Raw genomic sequence first — 27,038 nt, 5'->3', positions numbered from 1 at the left:
GTAAATCAAGAGGCATTTGAGGGCTTGTTTTCTGCTAAATCGACTCGGTAATTTTTTCTTTTATTGTCGCCATTAAAATTTATTAAGTAAAGGGAACCTGTGATCACTTTAATGATACATCAGGGTAGAAATCCAGAAACACCCCGATAATTTGTGGTTAATACAGTGTAAAAGACATGATGGTGGAGAGGTGGGATTAAAAAATAAAAACGATTTTATTTCCAATTCAGCAATTTTTTTTCTGTTTGTGGTCCCAATAGTCCCACCATGCCATCATCTACAATGCAATGTATTATACTAACAAGCAACCAAATACTGCCTAAAGATGTTCCAAGATGGTAGATCTGGGAGTCTTTAGGACCCCCACTGCCATAGAAAGCCATAAGCAGCACTAAATCACATTGTGGGTTTCTGGGATGTTAAGGGAGAGACCACTTGACCACTTAGATGCCAGGGTTGTTACTAGTTACTGCATCTGAGGAAATGTATGGTATCTTGCACCAAGAGGTTGAAGTGCTTTCTACTAAAGACTTTTACTGGGTATCAACTAGATCTACCATAACAATGTGGTATAAAAAAGTAATTGACATTACTGAATGGTCAAATTCACTGTCAAATCCTTGACATTTCCTTTGCATTAGCTTTTATAGCCCAGGCTGGTGCAAAGTTATATAAGTATACTGTTACCTGCAATCACCATAGACGCTTCAGCCTCCACATTTTCCTGCTTCCAGGGTCCTTTACTAAACTCTTTTTCCCTGAGTGACACTTCATAAGTTTTTACATGACGGCCCTGAGGATCTTGGTAGACAAAGCAAATAGTGGGAGCTTGACAGCTGTACAGGAACTTTACATCAATGACGTGCAGCTCCTCCAATCGGATGTTGAAAGCTTTCAACTCTTTATTCTCCCTCTCGAGGGGGATTACTTTAAAGAGGCCGTCATACAGACGCAAGCCAATCATGCGGCAGTCTGGATCAATAATGCCAATGATTCCTGTTTCAGAAGGTCGGCCGATGCGATCCTGGATAAGACAGAGACAGACATTAAACAATATAAACAGGAAACATGTTTCAAAATGTTACATTTACTTATTTATTTGTTTATTTATTTATTGTGTATTTGTATGTTTTGTTTAGTTTTTTTTAGGTGATTATACATATTACATTAAAGCACATGATCTGTGTAATGCATTATATACAGTGTATGAGCTATCAGTTACACACTGACAGCTCCTACAGATCAGGCTCCTGCCTCAATGCAGAAGCTTGATCAGCAACAACAACCCAGAAGCACGGCAGGCTTTTGGGTTGCTATGGCTACCTCAGATCGCTCTGATGGCTACGACAAGTGAAGAAGGAAACTTATCTCCCTCCTAAACTCCATAGACAGCTGCGGACGTGCCAACCAAGGCATCTATGGGGTTAACTGCCATGGGGAAAGTGTGGTTCCTCTTCAGGTAGTGGTGGCAGGTGGAGGCAATGTGCGGCAGCCGCTCGATCACCGCTAGGGACAGCGGGGAAAGGCAGGGACAGCATGACGTTCCGGGAACGCCATTATGCTGGAACTACCTGATTCTCATTACGTTCTTGGAAGGTCATTTTGGGCAAGGGATCAAAGGGATTATCCAGGCTTTGAAAAACATGACTGCTTCCTTCCAGAGGACAAGGGTGGTACTGTCTTTGCTAGAAAATAGCTGTGTTTTTTTCTAATCATGGACAACCCCCTTAATGTTCCAGCTTTTTCTAGGTTTACCAGTGGGCATATCTGCATCACTGTACTTTAAACACAGACAAGGTGCAAGGTAATGTAGCATTGCTCCGTTCACCACAATGGAACAATGCTGCCAAACCTTGCACTGCCGCTACTACAAGTAGTAATGGCAAAAAGTGAAGACACTGTAGCGCTCGCACAAGTACCCAAGCGCACTCTTCAAACAGTTGATCGCCAGTGCCAGGAGTCAAACCCCCATCAATATAATACTGATGTCCAACCCTGAACATAACCCATCAGTATTAGACTGAATAATCATGTTAAGTAAAGATGTTCCCACTTTTCTCAATAGAATTATTGTAGTTATAAAAAAAAAAGTTGTAGAGTGCACTGCTTAAAAGCAAAAAAATGTTTCAAAATTAGAAATGAGCGAACTGGGTACGGGTCGATCCGAACCCGAACGCTCAGCATTTGATTAGATTCTTTCCTGTTTCATCCCCAATGGCGGCATTCAAGTAAGTGTTACAATTAGATACACTGACATAAATCTGAATGTTATTTGACCTAGTGTATAGTAAATGGTACTGTGAGTCATTCGGCAGTACTAGTTATAATGATTAATCCAAGTTATGGATAGGAAGAAAATTGAATCAGACATTCTGGATTTAAAAACCACTATGTACCAAGACATACTGGAGATGCTGAAGAACTAATGGACTTGTAGGGTAAGGGCAAAAGTTGGAGTTTTAATTAAAAACATAACTGAATCTGGGTGGGAAAAAGAAATTACAGAGAGGGGATTTGACATTTTCTCTAGTACCTGTACATTGCCGTGTGCTCGGGTTATAATATCAATGCTGTCCCCAGTCTGCTTATATTCCAGGATGCAGGCGTTGTATTTGGCAGTCAGTACAAAAAGCAGGTCTTTACTCTCACCCTGGATAAAGCAAATACATAACTTATTACTAAAATGAAAAAAGTTACAGTTGTATTCCCCATGCTGTCTGTAACCGGATGGGTTCATTTCAGAAAATTAAAGTGTCTTATTGATGTAATGAGAAGGAATGTATTATTTTAATGTCTTGTGTGTATGTATATATATATATATATATATATATATATATTTATTCGTATGGCTATGTGTGTAGAAGTCATTGTAGTTGTGTGTGTGTATGTATACTGTCACACCTATGTCAACTGTCCAGCCATATACCTTCACAATAGTGTAAACATTGGAGGATACAGTTGTTTGTTGCTATTGTTGTATGGCTGAAAGAACCTTATAGCTGTAATTGTAAAACTGGGTCCCCATTGTGCTTGGTAAATATGTACAAGGCCAGAGAAACATCAGATAACTTCCATTCATGGTCATCAGTGGTCTACATAGACATACAAGCACATCACCCCCACCCAAACTTACTATAAAGGTCGGGGGTATGTAGCTTCGAGCCAGCCTCAGCTGGGACCATGGATGGAAGGTGCCCAGCACCCTGGTGGTCATCGAGGGAAATGGGGTATATTAGACCATAATATACAAAGGGGCTCCCCATTTCATTGTGGATAAAACAACTATGCATCTGTACCATCTGTAACTACAGCTAAGTATTGTTCTTTGTATTAAATACCTTATTTTTCTATTAATCTGTGTGGTTATAGCCTTCTCCGACTATTATCAAAAGCAACCGGTAACACTGTCATATATTGATACATTTTTAGGCTGGGTTCACACACTGTATACTTCAGGCAGTATTTGGTCCTCAAGTCAGGTCCTCATAGCAACCAAAACCAGGAGTGGATTGAAAACACAGAAAGGCTCTGTTCACACAATGTTGAAATTGAGTGGATGGCCGCCATATAACGGTAAATAACTTCCATTATTTCAATATAACAGCCGTTGTTTTAAAATAACAGCAAAAATTTGCCATTAAATGACGGCCATCCACTCAATTACAACATTATGTGAACATAGCCTTTCTGTGTTTTCAATCCACTCCTGGTTTTGGTTGCTATACAGCCTCACAAATACAGCCTCAAATATACATAGTGTGAACCCAGCCTAAATGTTTAGCAAATACACATTTATTATGAATTTAAATCTTACCCAGTCATAAACATCCACAGAACATGATCATCACATCATTTATACCACAGGTGAACGTCATAAAAACATAACCCAAAATGGTGCCAGATGAGCCCTTATATTGATATAAAAAAGTGGCTTTTAGAGGATGGCATAAAAAGCAAACATAGTAATACATATAGTATAATGAAGCCTCCAGCACGGTTTCTAGACATGTAAATAACAGCTTTTAGCTTTGCTCATATCCCCCAAATTAAAACTTGTAAAAGTCTTGTGCTGTATGTAAAAGCCTCAAGCTAGGCATGCAGGCAGTCCTCATCGCCGAACTAGTCACAGATGGCACGTTCGATTCGGCTGTAATCACGCCTCTCTGGCCATGATTCTAAGTGCAGGAGTCGGCTGTGCGTCACAATGGGGCTGTCCCTGAGCGACTAAGCTCCCAGAGAAGCGTGGGTACAGCCCACTAGGGGGATATGAGGAAACAGTGCTGGAGGCTTCATTACGCTTTGGGGCATATGTATGAACCTGTTTGGCTCTTTTTTAGCTAATGTTCACCATTTTTCAGTTTTTCCGGTTTCACATTAGCTTCCTTTTTCAGCTGATTTATCATGTGCAATTTTTGTAATTTTTTTCGCGAAAACAAATGGGCAGGAGTACTACACTGCTACCCTAGCAAAGTTTTTTTGCCTATTTTAGCCAAAATGTTTAAATTGCACAAGAATTATCAAGGCACTTGCACCCAACAATTGTAAAATTTTGTGCAGCCCATAAAAAAATACCACCTGCTCAAAATAAATTGCCCAGTGTGCTGACAGTGTAGTGCATATGTGTGTCTCCCATTGTGTGTCCTACCTTTCTTTTTGCCATCTGTGCTGTAGTTTCTCCACAATCTTGCCCGAAACATTGGTAGCAAGTGTCAAAGAGAAGTAGCGGTGAGGCATTCGTGCCGCACTTTGGCGCGCCTCACCACTACTGCTTCCTCCCTGTTTGGCATGAATATTGATTGCGGCCTGACCTTGCCAGCAAACGCGCATGTGGGCCTGAAGATAGTGTAACCAGGAAGCAGGAGGCCGGGCCACAATCAATTTTTATGCCAAAGAGGGAGGAGGCAGTAGTGGTGGGGCGTGCCAAAGTGTGGCACGAATGTCTCACCGCTACTCCTCTTCGACACTTGCTACCAACCTATCGGGACGGATTGTGGACAAACTACAGCACAGATGGCAAAAAGAAAGGTAGGATACACAATGGGGTACACAAATCTGCACTACACTGTCAGCACCTCGGGGGACCAGCCCAGGTGCTGACAGATTCCCTTTAAGAAAGCGTTACCAATTCCTCAGTCAGGATGTAGACTTGGGAAAGGAATATTCCCTTCAGGGTTAGGCTGAACTAGCAGGCATTCTTTCATAACACGGTCTTAAATTCGCCAATAAGCTTGCAAAGGTTTACAGCTAAAAGCTATAACAGAGAACAGTGCCGTCACCTTGGGTCGGAAAAGCTCCATGACAGCGATCTTCCCATACATCCCAACCTCCTTTACAGGGCGCAGACCCTCCGCTGTCACTACATAAATCTCCAGACGGGTGTTCTTGGCTATAAGCAGATTCAAGTCATCCTCTGATGTGAAATGTCCTGTTGGAAAATCAGAATTCAAGAAAGACTTGATTTTATGGTAAATATAAAAGCAAAGATGGTTTGGCTAATATAGACCATCCTATGATTTGACATTAGATCTCAGTTGTCACAATTATAACACTGCCAACTTAGCAAAATGCACATAATTACTTCACTCTGACATCATTTATTGTAAGATTTTCTAAAAGTGTGACACCAATGCAATAAAATGTATTTCTGACTATTTTGTTACTGACTCATTTACAGCCAGGAGGTGTCATAGCTATTTACACTGTCATTTTAAACATCACTTGTGACCCTGGAAAAGTGAGTTGGCAGACAGCGTACACAGTGTTCAAAAGACAGAATAAAAACTAAAGTGGGGGGGGGGGGGAACACAGGAAGTGCTTGGCAGCATTTATTTTTGTGTTTCCCCCCAGCACTGGCACTAATTAAGAACATACATAACCATACAATCTCGTTACCATTAGAGTCTATAGCTATACATTTTCATAGTGGCTTTTCATTGCGTTGGGAGGATGTAATCGCAACTTTCTTTACCACACCATGCTTAGTGTGCCTTTACAAAGAGAAATTTATGTGACAAATTTTTGAAGCCAAAGCCACAGACTAAAAACAGGGAACAGGTGATAAAGGAAGATTTCTCCTCTTTTCAAATCCATTCCTGGCTTTGGCTTCAAAAATCTATCAGACAAATCTCTCTGTGTAAAGGCACCCATACCTGCTTCCATCTACTTCCAGGTCACAGACAGCCCGCTTAGCCAACCACTGGCTGCAGCAGGACAGTGCAGTAATTGGCAGAGAGGGCTGTCAGCGAGTCGGGACCTAAAAAACTAGATGGAAGCGCACTGGAGGAACGGGAGCAGGTAAGCATGGTGTCTATTATTTTTACCAGTCTGGCATAGCAGTAGATAAAGAAAGTTGGCATTAGATTCTCACAGCGGAATTAAAATCCAATGCGAAAATGCAGAATTATAGACTCTAATGGTAATGGGGATTCGCCTAATGTGAATCTACCCTAAGGGTGCATTCACACGTACAGGATCCCCAGCAGATTTGATGCTGTGTTCAGTAATTTAGTCACAACTGCTGCAGATCTTGTATGTGTGATCCAGAGTGTGTCAGACCTCTGGGACTCTCTGACAGGATTTCATGTGCATTCTGTGCTGAAAGCCAAATGAAATCTACATTGTACTGACTTTAATGGGAAATTTTAAAGTGTATCTGTCACAGTTCAGTCTTTTCACTAGAAAAGGGCTAGAACAGGGCTTGTGCAGGGACCCAACAGAAGCTTACCATGCTTCCCGAGCAAGCCAACCATCAGGTACATCGCTCTAGGTTTTTCTACATGAATGGGACGGCGCCAGCGTGGGGATGCCGGTACCACAGTCCTTTTTTTTTAACCACCAGTCTATTCCCGAACACCAGCCTGGCATGAAGCAATGGGGGCAGGCCTAACCCCAGTGTGACGATCTCCTCTCTGTAACGTGGCTCCAATGATTCTAAGGCCCCATTCACACTATGGAATAGGCGCCGAGATTCCGAGCGGACATGTCAATTCTTTGATCAAAGAGGAGCGGAGGCGCGGGCCCTCTCATTGTAAATGATAGAAGGCAGGATTTGGCACCGATTCCGTAGTGTGAACGGGGCCTAATGAAGGGGGCCCGACCCCATTACTTCATGACAAGCCAGTGCCTGGAAATAGACTGGCGCCACGTGCGGGAACCAGGCAGGGGTTCAAAAAAAAAAAAAAAAAAAAGGACTGTGGCAACAGCGCAGATTCATTCATGTAATACATTTAAAGCAATGTTGTACCTGATGATGCATTCGCTTTAAATGTCTGTTAAAGGGAACCAATTAGCACGATTGTACCGATATGGTTCCCAGCTGCATTGTATAGAGCTACTGTGCGGCTCCGTCTGCAGCGGTAGCTTTACATCAGGGAAAAAGTAATTTTATTCCAGTGCGCAAGGTCGAAAAAGGGTCTGCAACTAGTCATCTGTAGTAGTCAGTGACTAGTCACAACTTTCTGCCTGTCAGCATGCAGTGCAGTGATGACTGACAGGCAGAAAGGCCACTAATAGGTCTCTGTGCCTGTCAGAGGAGCAAAGTGAAGACGAGTTTGCTGAGTCCCATTATAACCTTAGGAGGGGGAGGGGTCCAGGGGGATGAGTGATCAGGAAAGGGAGACAAGCAGACGTGTAGTTTGTGGACTGTACTATTGATGTTTATTGATTTCTGAAAAACAACATTTAAATGAGTTACAATTTAAGTATCTATTTTATTCCATGAAGAACACTGCCAAAGGCATTAAAATCAATGGAACCTGACAGACTTCTAGACTGGACAGGGTCTTCTTTCTCTATGTACCAGTCTGTTATTTGTAGGTTACCGTTTAGTCATCATACGTACAGCGCTCTGGAATCAAAGGCGCTTTAAAAATAAATAATAATGGACTCAAATATCAGGGTGTTGGCCAGCCATTGCAAGACTACTACTTTGGCTGTCAGGTCATGCTGGGAGTTGTAGTTTGGGGAACACCAGCATAATAATAATAATAAAAACTAGTGAGGTCATAGTGCCTAGTTTCCGACATATATATAAATATTTCTCATGTCATGTTAAACAGGTTTCCCAGCCCAATAAAAAAATTAAAGGGATTATTTAGAATTTTTTTTTTAAAAAAAACACACTTTCTTCCAGCAAAAGCGCCACTCTTCTCCTCAGTCTGTGTGTAGTATTGCAGTAATTGTCGCTTGTACAGCCAATCACTGGCCAGGACGGTGATGGCAGCGAGGTGATTGGCTGCGGCAGTCAGGTGATACCGCAGGAATAGTATAAATACAGGGGGAACCAACTTGCTTTGTTACTTGGTGGAGATGTAAACCTGTCACCTTATATTTCATTAGTCTTCACCACTGAGGCCATGATGAATATGATATATAATGTTTATACAAGGAAGCAGGTCACATACAAAGGAATGGCAGCCCTGAAGGAAAACAACAATGGCCCAGGCAGCTATAGGAGGAGGACAGAGAGCTGTGCGCCTGTGGATAGGTAGCAGCCCCCCCCCAGCGCGGTACACAAGGGGTTAAGCTGGTGAGGGGGGGCCCGGCTGCTGCCGCACATAAGCCGGGTTCCGGGGCACTGACCTGTCACACACGCATTAACCGCAGTGGGCTTCTGCGCTGTCACCACGTAGTTGTACGACATGTTGTCACCGAGCTGAGCTCCTGTCGCTGCAATTCACCAAGCGACAGGCGCGAAAACAGACAGCAACAGGCCGTCTGTCACCGGAACCGGAAAGAGGAAACGATAGAGACCAGCCAAGTATGGCCAGAGCGGCTTCTCCACCATAGAGAGCAGAGTAGCCCACCAGAGCGTCTCTGCAAAATGCAGAACACATAGAAAAGCCACTCCGAAAGGAGTAAAGGCAGAGTTAATCGATCAACGACAAGCGGGTTTGTTCGCGCTAGGCATGCTGGGAGTTGTAGTTTAACAGTCACTGTTTACAAGGTGCCACCACAGAGCTGAGAAGCACGAGTACAGAGCGCCGCTGCAGTCTAATAGAGGGTAGATTTATGAGGATAGAGCGGCTTCCAGCAATGTAATCTCCTGACCTGGATGTAGCTGTATAAGCAGGCAAGGTATTATAAGCAGAAGAGGCACATGGTACTGCTCTGAGGCTGTGCTGCTGGGGAATATGGCAGGAAAAAAGACATGTAGGCCAGGTTCACACTGGCATCAGAGCAGTTTTGGGGGAGGTTTATGTATATGCCAGGGTGGAATATGGAAAAGCTGTGTACACAATGGATGATGACCGCTTATTCTTGATACCTGCTGGATGGGAATGTGGTACTTTGTACTGACATCTGTTTGTGTATAGAATATATAGAGTTTTAATATATATATATATATATATATATATATATATATATATACAAAAAACAACAACAGAGAGCATCTCGGCAAAGGAAAAGTATCCCATTATATAAGCACCCCTGGTCTAAGCAGTTACCGTATGATAATGACTAAACAGTGGCAGAGGGGATCACAGCAAAAAAAGGGTTAAAATATAAAAGCAGTGCGTCATTGCTGATAATGATTGAGTAGATTACTTGAAGGACACAGGGCTGTGTAACTAAAAAGAACACAAAAATTGATACCACTTTATGGGGGGCTAGAGGTAAGAAGGAGGCCTTGATTTACCTTTCTGGCACATGACAGAACCTCTGGAGGAGGCAGGCAGATTGCAGGTACAAAGCCCAGGTTTCCTTTCTCTCCTCCACATAGCACTAGCTAAGCCCCTCCCCTCTACCTGTAATCAGTCCCCTGGTCTCTGTTGCTACAGATGGAATTCTCTCAAAGTGACTCTGAATCCACCAACCCACCCATGCAAACCGCTGGTACCGCCCGTTTGATGAGAGAAAATCCTTACTGGTCGTGTCTCAAAGCAAATAATAGTCTTTTAATCTGTAGCAAGCGGGTCAAACTGCTGTGCCCCAGGTCTGTGATGCCTCTCCTTTCTTCCTTCCCTCCCTTCTTATCATTAGGAACACTCACAGGCAGGATTTCTATTTATCACTGGTCTAAACTGCAACTGTGTCACTACGGCACATGTGCACTGTTTACATGAAGTGATATAGGAGAGGAGGGGAGGAAGAAAGAAAGGAAGGAGAGGCGTCGCTGACCTGGGGCACAGACGCTCTAGTCTAGACCACACCAGTTGACATTTCAAGAGACATGGGCGGTAAGGATTTACTCTCATCAAACAGCTGTAGTGGTGTTGCTGGATACAGAGTTGATTTAACCACAGGCAGTGGACAGCAGATTTCAAAACTTTATGCTGCGTTTACACGGAACGATTATCGTGCAAATTTGCACGATAAGGATGGAATTGGAACGATAATCGTACGTGTAAATGCAGCGAACGATCAAACGACGAGTGAGAAATCATTCATTTTGATCTTTGAACATGTTCTTAAATCGTCGTTCGCAAAAATTGTTCCGTGTAAACAGTCGTTCATAGTCCCTCATAGAGGCTTAAACGATCGCAAAACGATTTTTCCGTACGATATATCGTTCCGTCTAAATGCTGATTGTTAGAAAAAAAAACGTTGCTTCGAAATCGTTAATCGTACGATCGGGCGAATTATCGTTCCGTGTAAACACAGCATTAGACTTTTTTTTTTATGGGGGCAGGAGCAGTGATAAGCAAACATACCGATGTTCTGTTCAGATCCCATAAAAAAAAAAAACATTTAAAAATAATCGTTAGGTTCCTGTTTGCTGAACATTCGCCAAACATTACGCAAATATGTACGCATTATCAGGTGCAAAGCGTAAAATACGTAATAGCGAATCAATTACATTGCATTAGTGTATCTTTTATTCGCCCATGCGTATATTCGCAGTGATGTATAAACTGGTGTGTATATTAATTACACTCTGCAATCACTGGCACACAGCAGAGCCAGACAGAAAGATTCATGAAAAAAAAAAATTATATATATATATATATATATATAAATAAGCCCTAAAAAGAACTGTTGGGTTCTTTGGGTTTTTTTTCACAGAGGACACCTGGTCCCTACAGGGCTAAGAAATGAATCCTTATCATGCTAAAACGCTGGATTCTGTCACACTGCCTACACTGACAATTTCACAATGTTCTAATCCCTACTCGGTCAGCTCTCCCTCCCTACACTGACTAACTACCACTGTGAATATTGCTGCCTAACTAAATTCAGTTGCTGTCCCTGCTCATTTCACTTTTCCTACTGAACAGCAGAAGAATCAAAAAAGACTGTGAGAAAATTTGTCTCAGTGTTGCGTTTTTATAGCATGTACATAATGACGCTAATGGTACAGCCAATCACAGTAATGCCAGTAGTGAACATGGCTACTACATTACCTGATGTGTCCTTCCTTTACCACACGTTTATAAGGCTCTTTCAGATTGGTGGGAGGAAACTTGCGCAGTTGCGTACATTGACATGTTTGAAAATGTTCTAAAATGATGATTATAACCATTCCGATCATCGAACAAATTGCTTCTGATTGGTGAACACAAACAATTAGCAGGATGTTCGTACAAACAAACAGTTATGAACATGTTCGCTTATCACTAGTGAGGAGTACTTTTTGGTAAATGAAGTGATTTATAAATGTTTGGAATACCATTGGATGGAGGGAAGTTGTTTGAAAGGACAATGGCCATTTAACCTTTTAAGGACATATGCCGTAGCGGTGCGATGAGTTCAGAGGGGGGCCAGGCCGTGACCCCGCTCTGAAGTGCCGCGATCCCGACTGCTATCTGCAGCACGGGACCACAGCTATTAGCGGGAGCTAGCCAGTTACCGCTCACGCTAATTAAGACCATTAGATGCAGCTGTCAAACATGCAGCCCATCCCTGGTGTCTAGTGGCGGGATCCCCCCCCCTCTCCTGTGGTGCAATTGCAGAGGGGGGATCAGTATTCTATTGCAATGGTCTGCAGAAGACCAAAGCAATAGAGCACCGATCTGATGGATCGGCGCTGTCACTGTGTAAAACATCTACACTGATCTCTATGGGAGATCACTGTAGTTGCATTAGAAGTCCCCCAGGGGGACATCTAATTACTGTATAAATGTAAAAAAAAAAGTGTTTTCATTAATAAAAAGCTCCCTCCCCAAATAAAAGACTGAATCGACCCCCTTTTCCCATTTTATAATTATAAATAAATAAATAAACAGGTTTGGTATCGCCGCATGCGTAATCGAGACAACTATTAATTTATCACATTCCTTATCCCGCGGGGTAAACGGCGTAAGCGCAAAGACTCGCCAAAGTGCAAAAATTGTGCATTTTTGGTCGCATCAAATACCAAAAAATTGTAATAAAAAGCAATCAAAAAGTCGCATATACGCAATCAAGGTACCGATAGAAAGAACACATCATGGCGCAAAAATGACACCTCAATCAGCCCCATAGACCAAAGGATAAAAGCGTTATAATCATGGGAATAGAGCGATTTTAAGGAACGTTTTTTTTTTCTGTAGAAGGTTTTATTTTTTAAAAGCCATCAAATAATATAAAAGTTATGCAAGTTGCATATCGTTTTAATCGTACCGACTTGAGGAACATATATAACATGTCAGTTTTTCCATGAGACGAATGGCGTAAAAACGAAAAAACTACAAAGAAAAAGAATTGTGGGTTTTTTTCCAATTTCACCGCACATATAACTTTTTCTGGTTTCGCAGCATATTTTATGCAAAAATATACATATATAAAAAGTACAATTACAATTAGTACAATTACAATTGTACAATTAGTGACACAAAAAATAAGGGCTCATGTGGGTTTCTAGATGAAAAATGCAAGTGCTATGGCCTTTTAAACACAAGGAGGGAAAAACAAAAATGAAAATTGGCTTCGTCCTTAAGAGGTTAAACAAAAAATAAAATAAGTTGTTTTTTTTTTACATTTCATACCAGATTTCTTTGGAAATAATAAGTTTAACCCCTTAACGACAAAAGGCGTATATTTACGGCCTATTGCCGGTAAGGGGCTTCAGAACGGGGCCGTGCGGCGACCCCGCTCTGAACCGCAGCGATCCCGGGTGCCCCGTGTAGCCCGAGACCGTGGCTATTAGCGGGCACGGTCCGATCGCCGTGCCCGCTAATCAGGTAATCAGATGCAGCTCTCAAAGTTGACAGCTGCATCCGATTATCGGATGCAGCACTTCCCTGGTGTCTAGTGGCAGAGATAGCTCCCCTGGGACGTTGTCCCGGAGGAGCTATCTCCGTGTCTATTACCTGCCAAGGTCTCCGCCAAGATGGCGCTGACCCCGGCTCGGCACTCGTTTGTTTTCGGCTGCAGCAGCGGAAAGCAAACGAGTGCCGATCTCATTGATCTTTGCTGTATAACTATACAGCAAAGATCTCAATGAGAGATCAAAGTGCATATACTAGAAGTCCCCCAGGGGGGCTTCTAGTATAAGTGTAAAAAAATAAATAAAGTGTTGTTGTCAATAAAAAGCCCCCTCCCCTAATAAAAGTCTGAATCACCCCCCTTTTCCCAGGTTATAAATAAAAATAAAGAAATAAACATGTTTGGTATCGCCGCGTGCGTAATCGCCCAAACTATTAATTAATCACATTCCTGATCTTGCACGGTAAAAGGCGTAAGCGCAAAAAATGAAAAAAAAAAGTGCAAAATTGCGCATTTTTGGTCGCATCAAATCCAGAAAAATTGTAATAAAAAGCGATCAAAAAGTTGCATATGCGCTATCAGGGTACCGATAGAAAGGAAACATCATGGCGCAAAAAATGACACCTGACACAGCCCCATAGACCAAAGGATAAAAGCGTTATAAGCCTGGGAATGGAGCGATTTTAAGGAACATATATTTGTTAACAATGGTTTGAATTTTTTACAGGCCATCAGATAAAAGAAAAGTTATACATGTTATATATCGTTTTAATCGTAACGACAGTTTTACCCCAGGGCGAATAGCGTAAAAACAAATACCCCCCAAATAAACCAAATGCGTTTTTTTTTCCAATTTCACCACACATTTATTTTTTTTCTGTTTTCTGTCATTGCAAAGTACAATTAGTGGCACAAAAAATAAGGGCTCATGTGGTTTTCTAGGTGGGAAAATGCAAGTGCTATGGCCTTTTAAGCACAAGGAGGAAAAAACAAAAACGCAAAAATCGAAATTGGCTCTGTCCTTAAGGGGTTAAATAAACAGTAAATAAACATGGGATAGGGAAGGGTACACAATGTAAATGAGGAGGGTAGGAGAACAAATGAAATAAAAAATTACCATCTTAGATATTAACGGGGTTGTTAACGAAAAAAAAAAATTCTTTCAAATCAACTGGTGCCAGAAAGTGCCAGACATTTGTATTTTCATTCTCTGGCACAAGTTGGTTTGAAAGAAAAACAACCCCTGTAAACAAAAGTGTTAATGAAAGTAAATCAAATACAGTGGTACCTTGGATTAAGAGTAACTTGGATTGAGAGCGCTTTGCAAGAGGAGCTCACATTTTTTTCAAAATTGTGACTTGGTTTAAGAGCATTGCTTTGGTTTAAGAGCTCCCTGTACTGAGTGGGAGGGGGAGGGGGGGAGCGGCATGTTCTGCATAGGGTGTTCTACAGCCCTGTACTCTGACCCAGGAAGTTTCCCTCACCTTCCAAATCATAGCAGATCCACTTCAGGCTGGGGCTTGCATCAGGGGACAGGAATGGGGAGATAATCTCTCCAGAGCTGTAACCCCTCTCTCCCCAGACAGAGTGCTGCTATATACTGTGCCCACATCTGCCCTATTCATTCCTTCATACTTGTGGTCTCTGTCAGCCCTTGTGTTTCCCATCCTCCCCATTCCTGCTATAATGTGCCTGCACTCATACTCAACTATACACACTGCTGCTATAATGTAACATGTAGAAAATTAAAGAATGTTAGAGGGCACTAACCGTTAAAAATATATCTTTATTTCTGAAACTTAAAAATCTTCATGCAGGTGGATGCAGTGAGCGGGGACTCTAGTATCCTAGCTGATTGCAGAACATGTGACAGCTGTTTCGCGCAGTAGTCACGCTTCTACTCTTCTACTCTACTGCGCGAAACAGCTGTCACCTGTTCTGTAATCAGCTAGGATACTGGCATCCCCGCAGGTGGATGCAAGGAGAAAATGTTCTGTTTATTTAGCAAAAAAGGGGAAAAAAATCGAGATTTAAATTGAGAATCCAAACTGTTTTAAAAATCGAGATTTTATTTTTTGCCCATATCGCCCAGCCCTAACTAACACCATGTTAGAAGTCTCTAACCCGCTATTATGGTTCCATAGGGCCGGAGATGCTGAGAATGCAGATCTTTTTTTTACCTCCATCCTCATTGCCATTTTCTGGAAATCTCCGCTTTACTCTATATGCAAATTTGGTATTAATGAGCGCCACCTCTGTATTCAAAAGTAGTTGCCAAACCACCTAATTAGCATATTGAGCAAAGTGAAGATGTACTAAAAAAGTCCCTGGCCTTATGGGAACATAATAGCAGATTAGAGACTCCTAACCTGCTGATAGTTCCTTCTTAGAGGCTATAGAAAACATTGTATTTTTGGGAGGGAAGGGGGGTGCACTACTTTAAGGCTGCAAAAGTCTATCAAATTCAAACTATTGTCCAACTATATTGACGCAGAGAAGGCAAAAAATATATATATATGTATTTTTTTTTGTAATATTATGAGGTAACTGCGACAGTAGCATTCTCTAGAATTTCCCTTGTGACTCCCTTGTGAATAATTTCATCACTGAGTGACCTATTTCCAAACATTTAGTACACAGAAAATTATGTATAGCTATAAATATATACAATTGTTGGTAGCCCTCCTTTGCAGCACCTCCAGTCTCCAGTATAGACAAGAACCCAAAACCATTGGCAATATTCAATATTTTGCCTGATTAGTGCATAATGTAGAGGCAAAACTAGATTCTTGTCTACTTGTTCCCAAAACAGTTATGCCAGAAAAGTTTTGGGAACTGGGTTGCAAAAAGATATGGATTACAAACCCCACGCAATACCCAGCTTTTTATGGCCAGTCCCCATGTGCGCTTTAAATTGCCCAGTGACTTTTACATGTCTTTTAATGCACCCACTTATATTCAGTAGAGATTTACAGTATCAGCCTGCTGCCTTTGAACTCTGTGCCGCTCTGCTGTGGGTACCTGAAAAAGCTCAATCTAGTCCTGGGAAACTTCCCTTGTTTAATACTGTAAATTTACTCATCTCTAATATTCAGCCCTTTAGTTGCTCCCAGTTTTAAGCTAGCACTGCTGTGGAGTCCTTGGGGCACTGTTGAGGCCAGTGACTGGCCTCAGCAATCATGTGTACAGTACTGTGACAATCCAAAGCAGCATCGACCCTAAGACAGGATGGGTGATAATTATTATTTTTTTTTAACTTACCCTTTCAATTCTTACCCCCCTTTAGAACTCATTTACTTTTTTTGGTACACATAAAGGCATAAAGAACCAATTATATAAAAATAGTGATGCTTTTTTGGCTGCATGTACTTCGAAACTGCTTTGAGAGTATGTTCACATGGTCAGGTTTTTAGTTGTCATTATTAAATACAAAGCCAGGAACAGATCATAGATGGCAGACATGTATAAAGGTAGGACTGAGGCTCCATTGCTGGATTTGTATTCAATGACTGCAGTTGAAAATACATAAACACCTTACTATGGGTCACCTGCCATGGATTAATAGTGTGTATGTACTGTGATATTAGTCACTGATACATGACCTGGATTAATGAATATGCTATGTACCATGTTATTTTTCCTTATTTTCGTTCCTAATGGTGCGTTCACACAGACAGATTATCTGGCAGATTTTTGAAGCCAAAGCCAGGAACAGACTATAAACAGAGAACAGGTCATAAAGCAAAGACTGAGATTTCACCTCTTTTCAAATCCATTCCTGGCTTTGGCTTCAAAAATCTGTCAGATAAATCTCTCTGTGTAAACACACCCTTACACGGTGGAGTGGCATAGCAGTCGTGTTAACTATGCTACTTGCTATCTAATACACATATTTCCTGCTTAAGTAATCAATTAATAATAAATACCCGAGGAGGTGGAGCCTGTCATGTGAGCGGATGTGAGTTCTGACGTCCGCTCTCGAGGACCCTCCCCCTCCCCGCGACATGAGGAAGTAAGCTCGGCCGTAGTATAGCCACGTGGGACGCCAAAGGAGTATCCGAGGAGGAGAGAACTGTTGCCGGATTCGGGAACTGACCGTACGAGCTGTGGGGACCGATGCGGAGCTGCGGCTGCAAACGACGCGCAGAGACTCAAGTTGGCTGAGACCGGGAAGAGTGAAGTTGGAGGCCCTGTGGCGGCTTGGAGTCAGTACAGTGTGCGCAGAGGGGCCCCTAAAAGGAACTGGGTGAGACTATTCCATGCTGCTTTTTTTTCTTAAAAGTTACACAGATACGCAGCCAAGCCTGAGTGATATGATAGAGGCTGGTAGCCTTTGAATGAATACTGCTCATTTGGAATACTGGGATCACGGTTTGTGGAAGGAACACTTATGTGCATAGTATCCAGCTGTGTATGGTGCAGTGTTGGCCGTTATCTAACCCATTACTAACACATGAGGATTTATACAGAGACACTAGCAGGCTTTTTGGCTTACACTGAATGTCAAACTTAACAGCTAAATATATGTGTATGACACTGTGGTCAATGTCACCTAACCAACCTAGGACAACTGAATACCGCTCTGCATAGAGGCTTTAACATCTCTATACTAGCTGACTCCTGGATATTCACTGTCACCTAACCAACTACTAACCTAAGATGATCAAGTGCTGTTCTGCATAGAGACTTCTACAACCTCATATCAGTTGACTCTTGGATATTGTACCTATTGTCACCTGACCCACCACTAACCTAAGATGACTAAATGCTGTTTTGTATAGAGACTTCAACAACCTTATACCAGCTGACTCTTGGATTTTGTATTAACTGTTACCTGACCAACTACTAACCTAAGACGATTAAGTGCTGATCTGTATAGAGACTTTAACAACTTTATATCAGCTGAATCCTGGTCATTGCACTCACTTTTCATTTAACCTACCAGTAACCTAGGACGATTAAACTCTGTTCTGCATAGAGACTCTTTATATTAACAACAACTACAATATATAAACAGATTTATATTAGCTGACTTTTGGACATCGCATTTACTGTCATCTAACTAGCCATTAACCTAGGTTGATCAAGTGCCGCTTTGCACAAAGACTTTAACAACTGTATAATAACCGATTCTTTTCTAACTAATTTGGATATGACTCTATAGAATGATGGTCAGGAGAAAACTTTGATACTATTGTTACTTTATAATCTTATCATTGTGGTTTAGTGGTTCAGGGCAACGTTATCAATAATTGTACGATATTCATAAGTACCTGTATTGGTGCAGTGATTGTGTGCACAGCTTAGGTTACTAGGTCTGCGACAAATTATTATAGATTAAATTAGGATACTAGTTGTTGAGTACTTAACTGTCTTGGTTGGTAATGTGATAAGGTTATAGTCTCTACCCCCCATATTATTCTCAATTCCTCTCTGGGTGGTATATTGATACTTACGGTTTAAAAAAGCGTGATTAGACTGTTTCCCATCTTCTTTGGTATAATCTCACCGTGAGCTGACTTAGCGCATAAAGGGAAGGGAAAAATGGGGCCTAAAAAGAGAGCAGAAGAGACTGCTATCAGAAAATCAGGAGGGATGATGTCCCCTATCCCCCAGGGAAATAAGGGGTCTGGACATAAAATCGACAAATTTTTACAGGCATCCCCAGCTCAGGAACTAAGGGCTAGACCTAGAGTTGAGGAGGAAGAGGAGGAGGTTGTGGGCGCTGAAGGTGGATTGGTCAGGGACAACCCTAGTGTACTAGCTAAGATCTTGGTAACGATGCAGAGACTTGACGATTCAGTGTCTGAAGTATTATCCCAGATGGGTAACATCAAAAGTGAGGTGTCCTTTATCAGGAATGATCTTGGTAAGATAGGTGAGAGAGTAACAGAGGTGGAAAGCAGGGTCTCACACTTAGAGGATGTGCAGGTGGAATTAAGTGAGGAAGTGAAAAAACTGAGGAAGGAGTCGGATGCCAGCCAGAGGAAAATTACTGATCTTGAAGATAGGGCCCGTAGGTCAAATATCAAGCTGTTGGGGTTTCCTGAAGGTTGTGAGGGAGGAGATTGTGCCCAGTTTATATTTAACTGGCTGAGTAATAACCTTGGTGATGTTGGTTTATCCAAATTCTTTGGGGTTGAGAGGGCCCATAGGTTACCAACTAGACCTAATCCTCCTGGAACTAAACCTAGACCCATTCTAACCAAACTCCTTTTCCATAGAGATAGAGATGCCATCCTGGAAGCAAATAGGATGAAACAGGGCTCCAGATGGCGACCAAAATGGTCGCCAATGCGACTGACTTTTTGCAAATGGCGCCCAGATTTATTAATCTGGGCGCCATTTGCGACTGGCCCCGGCGGCGGCGCGCTGTCTCTTTAAGATGCGCGGCTGATGCGCGGCTGCCGGGGGTGTCCCGTCCTATCCCCGGCAGCGCGGCGCATCAGTGAGCTGCCTGGGGCCCTGACTTCCGGCACAGGAAGCGCACGTCAGAGACGCTTCCTGTGTCAGAAGTCCCAGCCCCGGCGTACAGGAGCTCACTGACGCGCCGCGCTGCCGGGGATAGGACGGGACACCCCCGGCAGCCGCGCATCAGCCGGGGACAGCGTCCGAAGAAGAAGAGGATCGCCGGGGGACCGGGTTGTCAGGTGAGTTTGTGTGTTTGTTTTTTTTAAAATATTGCTTAGCATAGAGGAAAGGGGGGGGGGGCATCTATAATGGGGGGAGAAGAGGGGCCATCTTCAAGGGGGGGAGAGGGGGCCATCTATAAGGGGGGGAGAAGAGGGGGCATCTATAATGGGGGGGGGAGAGGGGGCATCTATAAGGTGAGGGGGTATCTATAAGGGGGGGAGAAGAGGGGGCATCTATAATGGGGGGGAGAAGAGGGGGCATCTATAATGGGGGGGGGAGAGGGGGCATCTATAAGGTGAGGGGGTATCTATAAGGGGGGGGAGAAGAGGGGGCATCTATAATGGGGGGGAGAAGAGGGGGTATCTATAATGGGGGGAGAAGAGGGGGCATCTATAATGGGGGGAGAAGAGGGGGTATCTATAATGGGGGGGAGAAGAGGGGGTATCTATAATGGGGGGGAGGAGGGGGCATCTATAATGGGGGGGGGAGAGGGGGTATCTATAATGGGGGGAGAAGAGGGGGCATCTATAAGGGGGGGAGAAGAGGGGGCATCTATAATGGGGGGGAGAAGAGGGGGTATCTATAATGGGGGGAGAAGAGGGGGCATCTATAATGGGGGGAGAAGAGGGGGTATCTATAATGGGGGGGAGAAGAGGGGGTATCTATAATGGGGGGGAGAAGAGGGGGGTATCTATAATGGGGGGGAGGAGGGGGCATCTATAATGGGGGGGGAGAGGGGGTATCTATAATGGGGGGAGAAGAGGGGGCATCTATAAGGGGGGGGAGAAGAGGGGGTATCTATAATGGGGGGGAGAAGAGGGGGTATCTATAATGGGGGGGAGAAGAGGGGGTATCTATAATGGGGGGGAGGAGGGGGCATCTATAATGGGGGGGAGGAGGGGGCATCTATAATGGGGGGGAGGAGGGTGCATCTATAATGGGGGGGAGGAGGGTGCATCTATAATGGGGGGGAGGAGGGGGCATCTATAAGGGGAGGGGGCCATCTATAAGTGTAGGGCAAACTGGCTGCAGACACTGGGAGATAGATATATGCACAATTATTATTATCAGGGCCCCTCAGGTGTCTGTATTGTAGGGGGTCACTTGCATTAGTCACTAGGTGAGAGATATATCTATCTATATACACATCTTGTGGGGGGTCACTATGGCTGCAGTCAGAAGTCTAGCTCAGTATGTATAGACTGTTGCAAGCTTTTAAAGGGAACCTGTCACCCCCCGTGACGGGGTGACAGGCTCCCAACCCCCCATTAGAACCCCCTATACTCACCTCATCGCGCCGGGTCCCGCTTCTGAAGATGGTCGGGTCATGGAGATCTCAGCCGCTGCAGCCCGACGCGCACACTGAGAGATGAGTCCAACGCTCAGAGAATGACGGAGCGCTGGACTCTCCCATCATTCTCTATGAGCGTTGGACTCATCTCTCAGCGCACGCTGGGCTGCAGCGGCTGAGATCTCCGTGACCCGACCATCTTCAGAAGCGGGACCCGGCGCCATGAGGTGAATATAGGGGGCTCTAACGGGGGGTTGGGAGCCTGTCACCCCGGCACGGGGGTCGACAGGTTCCCTTTAAGTTCAAGTTCAGAAGAGTAAGCCTCATTAAAAGGCTAGCCAAGTGAGGCTGAAGTACTGAGTCAGACTGGATATGGTTGTCAGACTGTATATGGTTGTCAAGTTGCAAGTTTCCATGTTGAACGTTTTCAAACTAAGAAAAGAAAGGATCTAAAGGAGGAGGCTGCTGCCGTGGCCTCTGCACACAGTAAGTCCCATTTAACATAACATTAATTTTACATGGTTTAAAATGTTGGCGACCAAATATTCTATTTGGCGCCTAAATTTTTCAGGTTAGGAGCCAATGGCTCCTAGGTAAATTTTTTAGTCTGGAGCCCTGTGAAACGAGAATTGTATTATAACAACAGCAAAATTACCATCTATCCAGACTTTTCGTTTGAGACCAACAAGAAAAGGGCTAGTTTTGTGGAAATAAAAAGAAGATTGAGGGTAGCGGGGATTCGCTACGGTTTGATATTCCCGGCTAAGCTTAGGATTGTCTATGAGGAGACATCCCACTTCTTTGAGAACCCAGTGGAGGCTACCCAGTGGATGGATAGTAAGGGTATTCGTTGATATTGGCCTGAAGGTCGAAAAATGTATTTTTACTAATTGCTTGTCGCGGGGTAGGGGGAGGGGGAGGGATGATAGGTTAAGTTAGAGGTTTGGGGACAATGGAGCAGTTCATTTGTCCTTTGAACCAAGTGGGGAGGGGGAGGGTATGTGTTGAGGGTGGGCGGGTCTTTTTTTTTTTTTTTTTTTTTTTTTTTTTTTTTCCTTTGTTCTCCCTGTTCGCTCCTGTTCTATTCTATTATTTATTTTATTTGGTTATTTTTGTTTCTGGTCTGTTTCCGCTCCTATGTCTCTATCTCACTGCCTTTGGCTGTTTTTGGAAATGAGGGTCGTGTTATGTGGGGGCTCCCTAGTCTTTCTAAAACATGATGGGGTTTAAGGTCGTTTCATGGAACGTAAGGGGTCTGGCAGATAGGAAAAAGCGCTTGGCCATATTTGAAGCTCTGAATTGCTACTTGCCTGCTATAATATGCTTGCAGGAAACACACTTGATGCCCGACTCTATCCAGTTGATGTATAAGAGATGGATGCAAGAGGTTTACCATTCTACTCACTCCTCTTATTCGAGAGGTGTTTCCATTTTCATACATAGAGCACTGAATTATGAATCCATAGATTGTAGAGTGGATGATCTAGGGCGGTATGTTATATTACATGCAGTATGTCAAAATATTGAATTCATTTTGGTAGCAGTATACTTTCCTCCCCCATTCACACAAAAATTGTTCTCTGAGATTGATAATTTGCTGAGTACGATGCCTGACTGTCCTAAATTGTGGATCGGGGATTTCAATGAGGTGTTCGATGGGTGTAAAGATAGACTACGAATGAATGGGATAGTTGACAGCCAGGGATGTACTCCGTTAAGGAAGATAGCGGATGAACTTGGATGGGTTGATGTATGGAGAGTAATGAATGGAGAAAAGCGCGAATTTTCTTGTATAAACAAAACCCATAGGACTCTTTCGCGCATCGACTTGATCCTTGGTAATGACCAGGCAATGGACATTATAAAAAAGGCCAAGTTCGGTAAAAGGGGCTTCTCTGACCATGCACCAATCTTTGTAGAAGTGGTAGGCGAAGGCATGGTGATAAATAGATCCATTAGAGTCAATCCCATCTGGTTGAGTCTCATAGATGTAGACTTAGAACAAGAGACCAAAAATTACTTTGACATTAATAAGGGGACAACTAAACCTGAATGGGTATGGGAGGCCTACAAAGCCACGTTAAGGGGATCACTCCACCATAAGATCGCTGCCAAAAAGAAAGCAGATAGGATTAGATTAGAAGAGATGCACAAAGTAGTTGAGGAAAAAGAGCTTGAGTATAAATCCAACCAGACTCTAGAAGGGTGGGATGAATGGATGTTGGAGAGGGAGAGGTGGGATCGAGAGAGACTTCGAAGTTTGGAAGTGAAAAATCTATTTATCCAGGCAAGATGTAGATTAGAAGGGGATGTGCCAGGTAGATACTTGGCGAGACTTATTCAAATTCAAAAAGGCAAACGAAATATTTTGGCTATTGAAGATAACAGTAAATTAATTACCTCAACAGAGGGAATCCTAGAGGTCTTTGCCAAGTACTACTCTGGTTTATACTCATCAGAGTGTGTTTATGAGGAGGAGGAAATTGCTGCTTACTTGGATAAACTACCTTTGCCGTATTTATCATCACAAGAGAGGGAGAAATTAAATGCACCCCTATCTAGAGCTGAGTGTATCCAAGCATTGAGAGAAATGGGAGATGGTAGGGCTCCTGGCTCAGATGGCTTACCTGTTGAGATCTACAAAAAGTCAGGAGCCAAGATTGTAGAGGAATTATTGGAGGTTTTTAATTACTCCTTTGTGGAAAAGAATATTCCTAACTCAATGAAGGAAGCGATTATCACGTTGATACTTAAAGAGGGGAAAGACCCTCGGAGCCCGGAGTCCTACCGCCCTATCTCATTAATTAACTCTGACATTAAGCTATTGGCCAAGATGTTGGCCAATCGGTTACTGGGGGTTATGGACACGTTGATCCACGAGGACCAGTCCGGTTTTATTAAGGGGAGAGGGGTGTACAAAAATATCCGGAGAGCATTCACCAATATTCAGGAAACTAGTAAATCCCCTAAGGATAAAGCTATCATTACGTTAGATGCTACTAAAGCGTTTGACAGAATTGAATGGAAATATCTGTGGGTGGTGTTGAGAAAGATGGGTCTGGGTGATGACTTTATACAATGGGTACAATTACTATATACTGAACCCTGTGCTAGAGTATTGGTGAACTCTAAACAGTCATCTGTCTTCTCTCTCTATAGGGGAACGAGACAGGGTTGTCCTCTCTCTCCCCTTCTTTTTGATATGGCAATGGAACCACTTGCCATTGCTCTTCGTGCGTGCAGTGATTTCAGTGGGTTCCTATTTGGGGATAGAGAGGAAAAACTGTCAATGTTTGCAGATGACATTATGCTTTTTGTTTCCAATATTCAACCATCAATCAATGCAATCATGGGTATGATTAACGAGTTTGGGAAATACTCTGGCTTTTTAGTCAACTGGCAAAAATCCTCTATTATGTATCTGTCTGAGGAGGATGGAGGTACTTGTGGTCCCCTTAAAGTGGTATTGCCGGGGGAATCTTGTAGATACCTCGGTATTAACATAACAACCGACCTGAAACAGTTTATTAATTTAAATCTAATGCCTGTATTAGATAATTTATATATAAAGATTGGAATATGGAATAAGCTTCCAATTGGTATGGCAGCCAGGGTTAGTTTGGTTAAAATGGTAATCCTTCCTCAAATCCTTTATATTATTGCTAACAGCCCGGTATGGATAAAGGGGAGTTACTTTAAAAAAATAACCAGTATGTGCAATACATTAATTTGGAGGGGTAAGGTAGTAAGGATTAAATACGAGACACTTGCACAAGATAAGGATAAAGGGGGCTTGAGACTGCCCGAATTTGATAAATACTATCTAGCTGCACAAATGATGTATATAATCTTTTGGCAAAAGTTTGATTGCACTGGCAAGTGGCATAATTCGGTTGACAATTGCCTGTCAGACTTGCCCACCATATTGGAGTCAGGGCCTAGGTTCCACAGAACAACGGAGCCCTTATGGTACATGATGCACAGAGTTTGGTTTTACGTTAAAAAGGTAATTAATTTACACGCTAGCAATGAATTTACTCCACTATGGAAAAATGCCCTTATCCCACAATTTAATAAGATTCAAGACTATACATTCTGGAGTAATAGGGGGGTGACAAAAATAAATCACTTATTTGACAATCAGGGGGTTATAAAGACCTTTGAGACACTTAGGTTAGAGTTTAATATTCCACTTAGTGCACAGTTTAGGTATTTACAGTTGAAGCATGCGGTTAGATGTACAGAGGATAAATCTATGTTTCTGGTTAAGAAACATATGATTTTTGTCACAAATATTATTAGTGCTAAGAAGGCAGTCACAGGTAACATTTATAAGATATTACAAAAAAACAGGGGTATACTCACTGGACACACGGGGTTTAGAGGTAAATGGGAAAAGGATATAGAGAAGGGACAGTTGGACTGGGATAATGTGTTCTCTGCTGTTAACAAATGTAGTGTGAGATCTAGTCACAGGATTTCACAATTATTTATAATTTATAGAGTTCACTATACTCCGAAGAAACTATGTCAAATGAAACTTAGGCAATCCGATATGTGTAATCGCTGTGAGAGGGAAGGCGGAGACTTGATACATCTACTGTGGCGTTGCCCGAAGTTACACCGCTATTGGTGTGGTATTATACGTGTGATCGAAGATAAGTTGCAAATAAAAATAGAAAAAGATCCTATGATATTTTTGTTGTCTGAACTATCGAGTATAGAATGTTCCTTAAAAAAAAAGGGAGTGATACATAAAGTCCTTTTTGCAGCTAGGATGTGTATTTTACATAAATGGGTGATGTCTCAGGCCCCCACCATCAGGGACTGGAGGTTAGAGATAAATAAAGTTGTTATCTTAGAACAAATTAAAGCTAGGAAGAATAGAAATGAACAAGAATTTCATAATATATGGGACATGTGGAGGGAAGTAGAGGAGCCTATTATAAATGCTACATCATAAGGTGTTAAGGCAATATTGGTGAGGAAGCAAGGGATTCAAATGTAGAAGAGATGACTGATGTGGACGGGGGTATGGGGGATCATGTTTATTTTTTTTTTTTTTTAATTTTTTTTTTTTTTTTTTTTATTTTATGCTTTTTGTTCTACGAAGATGTAGAGGTATAATTAATGTATAAAAATATATGGGCGGGTACAGATTGTGTTAGAGCCCCACTAGGATATGTGGTAATTGTGAGCCGGGGATCATGGTGGGGACCCCACGATTATTATGGTAGGTCTTAGAGGAGAGGTGGGAGAGATTTAATTTGTTAGAGGAGAGGAGGAGTGGGGTGGGAGTGACTTGGTTGGGCTGTGGGGGCGGGTTGGAGTACCATCTTGGTGTGTTGATTTGGGATTTCCCCGAGGTGGCAGTTTTTTATGGAACTACTGTTGGTTATGACGTATATAGGTATAGTTTACAGGGAGTGTTGGGGAGGATGCTGGAGGCGTCTGTTCATTATATATGGGCAGGGGCCGGAGGTATACCATATATCCCCATAGGGATGGAATATAAGATAAGGAAATACTAATGTGAAATGGAATGTTTGTCTGTTAGTGGTGATACAATGGAAAGTAACAGTGGGGTTTCTAGTCTCATCATATATGAGCTTGCGCCCCATAGTGAAACCCAAGAGTTAATTGGATGTATCAAGGAGGGGAGACTGTCCTTATGGGTAACTCCTTGATGTGGTGTTGCACCAGACGGGCGTTTTTTTTGCTCCCTTTTGTTAACATAGGGTTCTTTAGTACTATGCCTCGGGGACTCTCAGACGCACACCTGGGGGTGCTTTGGCTATGCCCACCCATCTCCTTCGGAGTCGTGTCCCCCTGCTTCTCAACCCGATCCCATAGTGGTTACCTACGCATGATATTAAATACTTCCCCCATAGGTTATAAGGGGTTTTTTTTTTTTTTTTTTTTTTTTTTTTTTTTTTCCTTTCTCTCTCCTTTCCTCTTTGGTAGGCAAATTCGTGGTTGGTAGAGTCTG

At 42.8% G+C, this 27,038-nt stretch overlaps 2 protein-coding genes across 3 annotated transcripts in view; one reads left to right on the top strand and one right to left on the bottom strand.

Moving 5' to 3' along the window:
* The window catches only part of DDB1 (damage specific DNA binding protein 1), a 29,215-nt gene extending 20,314 nt beyond the window's left edge, over positions 1-8,901 (bottom strand). The window contains exons 1-4 of the mRNA XM_069965721.1: positions 8,581-8,901; positions 5,277-5,425; positions 2,534-2,650; positions 688-1,024 (exon numbers count right to left, since the gene is read on the bottom strand). Coding sequence (XP_069821822.1) covers positions 688-1,024; positions 2,534-2,650; positions 5,277-5,425; positions 8,581-8,641 — 664 coding nt within the window. The 5' untranslated portion in view covers positions 8,642-8,901. The remainder of the gene's footprint in view (positions 1-687; positions 1,025-2,533; positions 2,651-5,276; positions 5,426-8,580) is intronic.
* Positions 8,902-8,926: 25 nt separating this feature from the next.
* The window catches only part of TKFC (triokinase and FMN cyclase), a 40,263-nt gene continuing 22,151 nt past the window's right edge, over positions 8,927-27,038 (top strand). The window contains exon 1 of one of the 2 annotated variants that reach the window (XM_069965724.1): positions 8,927-9,070. The gene's annotated coding sequence lies outside the window, so the exon portion shown is untranslated. Of the gene's footprint in view, positions 9,076-27,038 lie in introns of both variants that reach the window. The other variant, XM_069965723.1, reaches the window with a different exon arrangement.

This window comes from Dendropsophus ebraccatus, chromosome 4 (assembly GCF_027789765.1).
Source record: "Dendropsophus ebraccatus isolate aDenEbr1 chromosome 4, aDenEbr1.pat, whole genome shotgun sequence".
Lineage (NCBI taxonomy): Eukaryota > Metazoa > Chordata > Amphibia > Anura > Hylidae > Dendropsophus > Dendropsophus ebraccatus.
Note: the sequence above shows the minus strand (reverse complement) of the source record. Positions and strands in the feature narration are given on the sequence as shown.